This window comes from Salvia splendens, chromosome 1 (genome assembly GCF_004379255.2).
Source record: "Salvia splendens isolate huo1 chromosome 1, SspV2, whole genome shotgun sequence".
Lineage (NCBI taxonomy): Eukaryota > Viridiplantae > Streptophyta > Magnoliopsida > Lamiales > Lamiaceae > Salvia > Salvia splendens.
This window is the reverse complement of record NC_056032.1, coordinates 6172168-6183485: the sequence shown is the minus strand read 5'-3', so window position 1 is coordinate 6183485 and position 11318 is coordinate 6172168. Positions and strand designations below refer to the sequence as shown.

General features: G+C 35.5%; 2 protein-coding genes and 1 non-coding gene across 4 annotated transcripts; 2 read left to right on the top strand and 1 right to left on the bottom strand.

Annotated features, from left to right (window-relative positions):
- The first annotated feature begins 1187 nt into the window (after positions 1 to 1187).
- Positions 1188 to 6231, top strand: LOC121810309 (serine/threonine-protein kinase BSK1-like). 2 transcript variants are annotated; one of them, XM_042211114.1, is made up of 10 exons: positions 1188 to 1312; positions 1537 to 1884; positions 1969 to 2104; positions 3145 to 3278; positions 3433 to 3538; positions 4019 to 4104; positions 4797 to 4985; positions 5285 to 5449; positions 5529 to 5642; positions 5761 to 6231. In XM_042211114.1, the coding sequence occupies exons 2-10, from the start codon at positions 1588 to 1590 to the stop codon at positions 6013 to 6015; spliced, it is 1482 nt and encodes a 493-aa protein (XP_042067048.1). In that variant the 5' UTR covers positions 1188 to 1312; positions 1537 to 1587; the 3' UTR covers positions 6016 to 6231. The 2 variants fall into 2 exon arrangements, with proteins under 2 accessions (XP_042067048.1, XP_042067044.1); XM_042211110.1 differs by lacking the exon at positions 1188 to 1312 and having other exon boundaries at positions 1326 to 1884.
- A 145-nt stretch (positions 6232 to 6376) lies between these two features.
- TRNAF-GAA lies at positions 6377 to 6449 on the bottom strand. The gene has a single exon. It is a non-coding gene; the product is annotated as a tRNA-Phe (tRNA).
- Positions 6450 to 9149: 2700 nt separating this feature from the next.
- LOC121790756 (probable cytokinin riboside 5'-monophosphate phosphoribohydrolase LOGL3) lies at positions 9150 to 10834 on the top strand. The gene is made up of 7 exons (XM_042190022.1): positions 9150 to 9266; positions 9384 to 9481; positions 9555 to 9585; positions 9782 to 9881; positions 9979 to 10049; positions 10570 to 10713; positions 10790 to 10834. The coding sequence occupies exons 1-7, from the start codon at positions 9150 to 9152 to the stop codon at positions 10832 to 10834; spliced, it is 606 nt and encodes a 201-aa protein (XP_042045956.1).
- The last annotated feature ends 484 nt before the right edge of the window (positions 10835 to 11318 follow it).

Sequence of the window (11318 nt, the reverse complement as noted above, 5' to 3'; positions counted from 1 at the left end):
TGCGAAAACGGCGCATGAAGTAATCTGCCGGAAACCGCGGCTGGTAAGTAAAATAGTCGGCAACGAGTCTTTCGTGAGCTCCCTCCCGGTCACGATGGATGTAGCGGCGAGTTGATCTAGTTCCTTGAGGAGGGGGAGCGGGGGTATTCGCCGCGACATACGCTTCGTAAGCGGCCCGATGTTGTTCGTAGTATTCTTGTTCTTCGCGCTCCTCTTCCGCCATAAGATGGGTGAAATCCATTTGATGTTTTGAGTGAGGGATGAATGTGTTGATAGTTTGTATGAGAATTATGAATGAGAGATGAATGAGGGATGATTTGAAGTGATGAATGGACGATGAATGTGTGTATTTATAGATGATTTTGGGGGAAAAAAAAATCAGAAAAACGGGAAAAAACGGCCATATTTTTGTGATTTGGATTTTTTTTTCATTTTTTTTTATCATTTTTAAAAATTAAATAAATAAAAAATAAAAAATTCAAACGCAACGGCTATGCCGTTGCCCAATCGCGTGCCGCCACTTCGCATGCTCGCTGGCATGGCGGCGAGCCTCGTCCTTGCCAGCGGCGCGGACGGACACGTGGCCTGCGTCCACCGTTGTGCATGCTCTAAGGGGCGCCCTAAAGCCCGCTCTATGCACCGCCACGTCAGCATTTTATCCTCCTGCCCTTCCACCTTCTAAGGGGCGCCCTAAAGCGCCGGCCATGTCACCTGCTCGTTGGCACGGACGTGCTCGATGCATCGAGCAGCGCCGTGCCAGCTGCGTGAGCGCAGCGGCGGACAGCGTCTCCGTGCCGGTGGCACGGACGGACGGACAGATGCCGTCCTGCTCACCGTTGCAGATGCTCTGGGAATGTTGTCGAAAATGACGTCATCTAATGATTCATTTTTTTTTTCTAAAGTTAGTATTTTTGACGAATACGACGTCATTTTAGTATTTTCTCCTTTATTTATGAACTTTAGCAAATTAAAACATTTGACAGCGTATTCTTAAAAAATGTAATATTCATATATTTGAATTACTACAAAAAATCAAGTGAAAAACAAATAAATGTTAAAGATGTTATTAGTAGTCAAAAATAAAAATACTACGGAGTATTATATTATCCAATCACGCACAGCCCAATATATACAAAATTTAATCATAAATACTAGTAACTCGCTGCTAGTTTATTACCCAATATAGACAAAATTTAACCGACAAATATGACTTCACAGAAACAAGAAGAATGTATTCGTTGCAAATATTGTGATGATGAAAAACTGAAAACAAAATAGAAAAGGAAAAAGCTGAGAAGAAGGAAAAGAAAAGGTAGAAGTATGATTTATCTTCCAAAGATTAAAACTTTTGAAACCCTTTTTCTCCACATATCTTAGCACGCACGAACGAATTCTTTAAATTTTTATTGCCAAAAAAGTATACTTATAAAATTCGCATTTGCAAATCAAAATAGTGCAAATCCCAACAATTTCATCCTCTGTAACTAAAACTCAAGCCATATGATATGATTCTGTGATTGATTTTCCGAGCTACAGATTGATTCAACAATTTCAGCTGCGCGTGTGAGTCAACTCAACCGAGTCGCCATGGGCTGCTGCTTATCTAAGGGGTATCCTCCGCGCGCGGCGGAGAAGGATCACCAGCAGCTGCAGCACGGCCACCGCCGCTCCTCCTCCGTGAACGGAGCTGCCGCCGGTGGATTCGCTGAGTTCTCGCTGGCGGAGCTGAAGTCCGCCACCGGCAACTTCAGCTCCGACAAGATCGTATCGGAGAGCGGTGAGAAAGCGCCCAATGTCGTCTACGAAGGACGCCTGCACAACCAGCGCTGGATCGCAGTGAAGAAGTTCACGAAAATGGCGTGGCCTGATCCTAAACAGTTTGCCGTGTGTATCGTATTTAATTTGATTGGTATTTAATGAGCTGGGAACTAGGTTTTGAGTTTTTGATATGTCTCGATTGATGTGTAGGAGGAAGCGAAGGAGGTGGGGAAGCTGAGGCATAAGAGGCTGGCTAATCTGATAGGCTATTGTTGCGATGGGGATGAGAGGCTGCTTGTTGCTGAATTTATGCCGAATGAGACTCTCGCTAAGCATTTATTTCACTGTAAGGCTCTGTTGTTGAATTTAAGTGAACTTAAATCTGTGCTTAGTTTGTCTTTGATTGGCATTACACATTTTTGTCAAATCCAAGGACCACCTCTTTTTGGGGGTGATTCTGTAGAGTTGGTATACTGATTGCTGTTTAAAGCATGTTATGGCTAATGGCTAGATTGTGAGGCTGTCTGTGCTCTTGGTCTTTAAAACTCTTTTATTGGGGGAGTTCTGAGTGTTTTCAGGATGAATGATGGAAGGAACCAAGGGTGAAGGCTTGGCCCTTGGATATTTGTTTCTTTTTTCGAGTATGGTTGCCCCTTTACTGCGACAATTACTGATGTAAGAAACATGGAATAAGATTTGGATCATCCAGGAGGATGATTTTATTATGGGCATAGGGAAAATAAGGAGTGTCTGTATTCTGTAGCAAGTTATCTGCTTATTGTCTGAGGGCTAACCTTAGCCATAATAAGGTTGAGTAGTTAGGCTAACCTTAATGAGCTCAATAAACTTAAAAACTTCCTGAGGTCTGTCACGAAGTTTCTCTTAGCCATCAACAATGTTGGCCGTGTTCAAATGTAAAACGTGTTAAATAATTTCTTAAGGATTGTTGTGATTTTTTTTGTTAATTAGAGATAACCATTTGATTTGCCAGATAAAATAGATACTCTAGGAACTTCTTGTACTGCTAAATCATCATAGTTCCTTTGTCTCATTAATCATTATAGTTCTTTTGATTCTGAGTTTTTGGATCATATCTATGCCTTTTTTCATTCATTCCTGCAACATGGGATTATGAGAAAATCATATTATTTTCTTATTATCCTTGGTAGCAATCTGGTACAGACTTTGGTACCTTAATGTTTTGTATCAGTCGTATTAATTACCTTCGTCGTGGTTCTGGCTTTCTGCTTGCTAAAGGGGGTGCACAAGGATGGGCTTGTCTTTCTCCGCCATTGAGCATTTCTATAGAAACTGTGAAATTGAATTTATGATGCCCTTTATTTATCTCTCAATTCTATCCTAAGTTTTCTTCTCCACCTTCTGCAGGGGAGAATCAAACCCCTGAGTGGACCATGCGTTTGAGAGTTGCTCTATATATTGCTGAAGCGCTTGATTATTGCACCAGGGAAGGTCGCCCCCTGTACCATGACTTAAATGCTTACAGGGTTCTCTTTGACGAGGTTAATTATTTTAAGCTTTTGAAGCATTTTCTTGTTCTATTACTATATCTAAGCTAGGGTGTTTTTCAGTCTTGCTATATGCATATTTTGCATGCAGTTGGGCCTTAGTTTTTTTTTTAATGTGTACATTTGTTGATGAGGTTAGTTTTCGCAGAATGGAGACCCGCGTCTTTCCTGTTTTGGGTTGATGAAGAATAGCAGGGATGGTAAAAGTTATAGCACAAATCTTGCATATACACCTCCAGAGTATCTAAGAAATGGTAAGTTAGACTGAGTTTTTAAAGTTCTTTATATTATAAACCAATTTTTATATGTTTTCCATTGCGGATCATGGCTTTTTAAATGTTGGTGTGACTTAGTGCTGCAAGGGTGAGCATCAAAAAATTCTCCAAGATTTTGAGCAATATGCCTGAGCTTAGTTTACTTGCACCATTATACATTAGCATGGGAAAATAAGGTTTTATTTGAAAATCAGTACAAAACCTATGCATAGCAGTTGTTAGCTCTCAGAGCTGACTTAGGTTTACTGTCATGTAGAGATGGTATATTCTGGAGTATATACGTGTCAGTGAAGAAACTGTGAATTGAATTGTCCTAATATTGAGTTGGAAAAATAGTTCTAAATTGATGATTTTTATTTAAGCACCTTTGCTTTTCCTGATTTGGTTGTGTTATGTTACATTTTCCTCTATTCTTTCTTCTTCTCAAGAGTATTAGCATGTGACGGAAATCTCTTGCAGGGAGGGTCACTCAGGAAAGTGTCGTTTTCAGCTTTGGAACCGTCCTTCTGGATCTTCTTAGTGGAAAGCATATTCCTCCAAGTCATGTACGTATTTGCATTTTGCTATTTATGATTTTTGCTATGATTTGAAATTCTCCTCCACTAACCCCAACGAAGAACTTTGGATGGATTTGTACAAGTGAAAACATGTATAGAAATACTCCCTCCGCCCCATTCAAGATGTCCACATTCTTGAATGGCACGTGATTTTAGGTTGAGCAGTTGAGTATAATAAAGTAGAGTGAAAAAGGTGATTGAATATTTTAATGAGGAGATAGTAGAGAGGGATTTGTTTCCAAATATGGAAAATGGACATTTTGAGTAGGACAAATTAAATAGGAAAGGTGGACATCTTGAGTAGGACAGATGGAGTACATGAATTCACTTCTCTTAACCAATATTTGATCACTTATTCATCCTGATATATTTTTCTCTCTCACTATTACACCGATATTCTTTTGAACACTTTCCCAAGACTTGGTATATATTCCTGCTAAAACGATTCCTCAATGAATTAGTGGGTTCGGCATTATTTTCTCAAGTGAGAATATATGTTGATTGGCTTTTTTGTTGACCTGCTTATTCCGGTTTCACATTTTTTTGTATTTCACGTTATGTTGTCACTGTCATGGTTGTGGTGCACACATGTTGCTCTGATTATAATTTTTTCTATTGATATTGTGCTGTTACTGAATTTTTTGGTGACTGTCATCTTATAATAATTTTCTACATTTCAGGCACTTGATATGATACGGGGAAAGAATATTCTTCTACTAATGGATTCCCATTTAGAGGGGAATTTTTCAACTGAAGAGGCCACTGCTGTTTTTGATCTTGCTTCACAGTGTTTGCAGTATGAGCCAAGGGAGAGGCCAAAGACAACAGATCTCGTTTCCACACTTGCCCCTTTGCAAAATAAGAATGATGCAAGTTCTAATAATATCCTTTGCTTTTAAAAGATTCATATTTATACCTGTTTAATCCCTGCAATAGTAAAATATACAATTATTATCTGCTGTTCCTGTATTTTTGATGCATACCGTAAACTGTGGTTGGATATTTATCATCCCTCTCTCATTTTGTTCTTTCATATTCTTTTCTCCGAATGCTACTTGATTCTCTCTTATAGTATGTTTTTTCGGCATGCTAGGCTAATTATGTGTTGCTATTTTTTTGGCATGCTAGTCTAATTATGTGTTGTTATTGGATAAATTATTCATTGTAGGTTCCATCTTATGTGATGCTGGGAATTCCAAAGCAAGAAGAAACGCCATCTCCACCTCCTCATCCACTCTCTCCAATGGGTGATGCCTGTTCACGAATGGATCTCACAGCTATTCATCAGTTTTTGGTGATGCAGCACTACAAGGATGACGAGGGAACCAATGAGGTAAACTGCGCTAGCTAAAGTGCTATCGTGAATTTTATTTTGATATTGATCTGTATTCTGAAGTGCATATGTCAAATAGTTATCTTTTCAAGAATGGACTCAACAAATGAGAGATATGTTGGACGCTAGGAAAAGAGGGGACTTGGCATTCCGCGATAAAGATTTTAAAACTGCTATTGATTGCTATTCTCAGGTAATTTTAGTCAAGTTCATGATTAGTCCCTCTTATCCGGCAGCTTATCAATTAAACGAGCCTTTTTCCTTATTTAGTTTCCCCGGCACACACATATACTGGGTGTTTATATTTGCAGTTCATTGATGTGGGTACGATGATTTCACCAACTGTTCATGCTCGGAGAAGTCTTTGTTATCTCATGTGTGACCAGCCAGATGCTGCACTTCGGGATGCAATGCAAGCTCAATGCATCTACCCAGATTGGTCAACAGCATTTTACATGCAGGCCGTGGCCCTTGCCAAGCTTGACATGCACAAGGACGCAGCTGATATGTTGAATGAGGCTGCCATGCTCGAAGAGAAGAAGCAACGAAGTGGGAAGGGATCATGACCCATCAACGTTCAAGGCATGACTGCTGTAATCACATAATTGCACAGTTTTATTCGGTTGGTTTGTGATTGAGATTGTGATTGTTGTACAATATAGAGAGGGAGGAAACATGAGTAGAGATGTTCTTGGTTATTTTTTTGTGTAACTGATATGTTGAATAGTATTTATTTGTATTACTCTGTATCATCAATGTTTAAAATTGGATATATTGTTTGAGCTTTGGCAGAATGCAACATAGTGGATTAGTGGTTACTGCCGCACCAAATCATAGTTTATTTATCCTACCACTAATGATATGAAAAATTAAAACATGAAAAAATTAATACTGTAGAAAATGAAATAAAAAATAAGAAATAAAAAATGCGGTGAACGTGGATCGAACACGTGACCTTCAGATCTTCAGTCTGACGCTCTCCCAACTGAGCTATCCCCGCTTGACTATTTTTTCAATGAATAATAATATTTCTCAGTACTTAGAACACAGTATTTTCTGTTTTTCATCATTCCGTTTCTAAAATTAATATCATTGAAATAAATATTAAATAGAATCTGTATTCAGTATATACTCCATCTGCCAAAAAAATTTATACTAGTGAATAACACAGACTTTAATAACTTAGTAAAATATGAGAGATAGAAAAAAATGATTAAAATATTACTCCTATTATATAAAATAGACTTATTCCATTAAAGAGAAAAAATTATACACTATTAAACATTGAACTAACCTTCTTTGTTTGTATATTATATTTTCTGAAAAAAGTTTATAATTTAATAAACATCTGAATAGTTAATAAATTTAAGCTTGAGATAGAGGATTCTATATTGGTAGGATTATATTGGAAAATGCACTATAATTACTTGTTGGATGGACGAGCTGCACTTCATTGTCATTACAAATTTACAATAAGATCTATAACTTGATTGTTATAGTGCAATGTATAATTTATTTTATTTCTTCTTTATAGTACTATTAAATTTGGAGATATTTAGAATGCATTTGCGAATCGTGGTCCTCGGATTATAATTATGTTGTCAACTTGCAAACCAAATAAGTGTAGGTACAAACTCGAGTTATGATACCCGGTGAACAGTTATAATTGCCACCCACTTGGGGTGCACACTAAAATTTCCCAATAAAAAGTTATCATTTAATTAATTATTATTTTTTGATATTTTTTTGTTTATCCAATAACATTGTACTCCAACTTTTTGGATGTTTTGATAATTTTTCGTTTATCCCATAATTTTGTTTAATTTTTGGAGTAAATAATATCACCAACTTTTTTTTCCCTTTTGTACCGTAATGCTTAAAATTGAAATTGATATAGAAAAATCAAATATGATATGTAAACAAGACTACAGTGTTTCAAATAAATTGATGTTATTTAATTAACAATCAAATTGAATGACGTTATTTTGTTGTCACATTATATTTGCTATTGTCATATTAATTAGTACTAGTTTATTACGTGACAATTGCTAAAAATTGAAAAGTACGATTAAATCTAGTTATAATTATAAAATTGAGTAGAAGTCAGATGAAAAATTCTAAGTTATATTACAGTGATTCCTTAAATTTTCTTAAATTTTGATGATATTTATAAATAATAATACTATTACATTTTTTATGAAAAATATTTTTAAAGTAAACAATGTGAATTTTAATGTATAAAATTAATACAGTAAGAAAGTGAGACATAGAAAAAGGGACTTGAGAGAAAAATTTTAAATAAATAAACATTAACTTTAATAAACAATTTAGAATAGAAAAATATGATTATTTTTTTATGACGGAGACCGTTTTAATAAGAACGACATAAGCTGAGTAGTCGTGATTATTCTAGTGAATTGTAAAAGTTTAGTAGTAGTATAGAATTCCATTAATGGAGACAGTTGTGTACAGTTGTTTTACTATTTAATGTCACTGAAATATCACTATAAGTTGATGAATATATATTTTCAACAGTAAATGTGAAAAAAATTTACATGAGTAAAACTTGTAGGTCTAAATTTAATGGTTTTTATGGCAGACCTAAACTTGATGTATATACATAAAAAATGAAAATAGCGCAAAAAAGAGTCAAAAAATTAATTTGATGTATATTGTGATCAACAGTAAATGTGAACAATTTTACCTGAGTAAAACAATTGTAGGCCTAAATTTAATGATTTTTTTATGGCAGACCTAAATTTGATGAATATGCACAACACGTACGAATAAATGAAGTCAGGAAGATAGCGCAAAAAGAGTCAAAATTAATTTGATTTATATTCATGAAACCGGTGATTAATTGGGACATAATAAAACTTGCCAAGCCAAAGTTTCCCAAGAGTCCATCTTTCAGTACAGTAGATGAGAATATTAAGAATTAGCTAAAATAGTTAAGTACTGTATATGTTATATTCATCGTTACTTAAAAATATCAGACCTTTATATTACTCCCTGCAGGGGTGGAGCTAGTAATTTATAGGAAAGGGGGGCAAATTTACATATGGAGGAATTTTAAAATTTTGAGGAAGGGCATTTAGTAGAAGATTAAAAGAAATAAATTAGAGTAGGTATATATATACATGAGATGGAAAATATGAGATGGGGCAATTGCCCTCTGAGTACATGTAGATCCGCCCATGCTCCCTGAATTACAAGATAGTTGAGTCATATTCTTTTTGAGTTGTCCTAAGGTAGTTGAGTCATTTCTTTTTTTAGCAAAACCTTTAACTTCTCTTGTACTCTACTCTCTATTCATTTATCTTACTTTATTATTTCTCTTACTTTAATCTTTTCACTTTAACCTTTAACCTATCAATTTCTTAAATCTCGTGTTCAAAAGAAATGCCCCAATTCTACCTTGGGAAAGAGGGAGTATATTATTAGTAGTTTTACCGTAAAATGTGAATGGAGTGAGTTAGTGAAATGTGTGGTCTATTACAAAAAAATAGTAAAAACAAAGTGGGACAATTAATAAGGGACATCCAAAATGAAAAGCCGGGATACATAATGGGGACGGAGGGAGTACTTGCTACCTAGTCATGACACTTAATTGCATAATGTTGTATCCTCCATTATATATCCCAAAAAGGATCATCCTAAGCTTATCCAACACTACACAGAGTTAATTTAAAGAGTAAAGATGGAAGAGAAGAAGGGAAGTGAATCAAGATTTAATAGGGTTTCTGTATTCTGTGGAAGCAGCACAGGCAACAAGGATTGCTATAGAGATGCTGCTCTACAGTTGGGCCAAGAATTGGTATATATTCCACACAAACACTCATTTTCTTATCTCAGTTTTATGATTAAAATAGAATAGGTTAATTCACATCCTAGTACTAAGGAAAAATATACGCATTATTTTGAGTGTGTTTAGGTTTCAAGAAAAATAGATCTTGTGTATGGAGGGGGCAGTGTTGGGCTGATGGGGGTGATCTCGAAGGAGGTGCATGCCGGCGGGCGACATGTTTTAGGGTACTTCACTTCTCTATCTATTCAACTTATGACACTTCAATTGTTTCTTGTCCTAATCTATTTCTCTCCTCAGAGTCATCCCCACAGTGTTAATGTCCAAAGAGGTAATTTTTGTGATTTATTCTCTTAAACTATATACATTTGCATTGCAGCATGAAGAAGTTAATTAGGTCCAAAATGAACACATTAATTGGGATATATTTATAATTAACACTCTATATGATTGGTTATACAACATCTTTTACCGGGGGAATTAGCAGCAGTATCTCTTCTTATCGATTTGTGCATGTAATGGAACAGATAATTGGAGAAACTGTAGGAGAAGTTTGTCGGGTTGCAAACATGCACGACAGAAAAGCAGAAATGTTCCGACAATCTGACTGTTTCATAGCTCTTCCAGGCAACCTTAATTTCCTCCAAGTTTCACACAGTATGGAGTAGTAATTAATTGTTTTATTCAAAATCAATTAATCAAACACAAATTATGATTAAATCAGGGGGTTATGGCACAATGGAAGAATTAATGGAAGTGATTACTTGGGCTCAGCTTGGGATTCACCACAAGCCTGTACGTATATTAAATTTATCTTTCAATATTCCCACTACCATGCATGTATGTCAGTCCGTACATTTTAGGTTTCTCAACCTCCTAAACGTGTGAATTCATAATAAAGTTTTTGCCAAATTTTGGTTTTGAATCAAGATTTCAGTATCGATGACTGGTACTATTAGACACGTCAACTAAAATAAGACCACATTATAGGCAGCGAAACAAGATTGTAATGTACTAGTACTAAATTAAATAATTTAATTAATTGTATTTTCTTCTATCTCATTTCTCGTTTTTTCTTCTTTGCATCTCATTCTTTCATTTAGTGTATACTACAACGTCGTTTCCCTGTCTAAAATGTGACGTTGCTTTGGTCAATGTCTGGTAGCACCACATATGTATGTCATCGAGCTATGTTCATGACCGTCCACACAAATCTTGATTGGTTGAATCAATAATTTATAAATAGATTTAAAGCTGATATCCAAAATAAAAACTTTACAAAAAGTTTAAAGTGTGTTTATTAAATGTGTTGCAGGTGGGTTTATTAAATGTACAAGGCTACTACGACACTCTGCTGAGTTTCATGGATAAGGCCGTCGACGATGGATTCATCGAGCCATATCACCGCCAGATCATTGTTTCCGCTTCAACCGCGCAAGAACTCCTCCGAAAACTCGAGGTGAATTTTATTTTACATTTATGTTATTTTTGGATCTTAATTACCTAATTCACAAGTACTGTATATGTATAAGTAGGAATATGTCCCAATGCATGAGGGAGTGGTGGTAGCTAAGGTATAAGAAGTGGAGCTCAGCCATTGACAGAATTGAATATCGTGAGAATAACTCCCTTGTTGGACATATAATCAATGTGCTTTATTTCCTTATTTGTGTCTTATTCAAAATAAGTAATGTACCACCGACGCGACTGTATTTATCTACCACATCTGTGTTCTGAAAATTTCAATGAGTTTGATAGTATTCATTATATACTTTAAAGCTTATAAATACAATCTAAAAATTTCAAGGACTTTGATGACATGACAGTCATTATAAACTTAGTGATAAAGCTTATAAGTACAATCATTTGAATCAAGAAATTTGATCAAATTTAGATTAGTTCAATCAAATTTGATTTTTTTTTATTGTTCTATGTACAAAATGATGGCTTTTTAGTGAAGCTCAAAAAACATCAGTTCATGAAAATAAGAAAAAAAGGGGAAAATTTTATTTCAATGAAACAGCATTTGTTTTGAATACACTACTAGAAAATTGGCTTTTTATG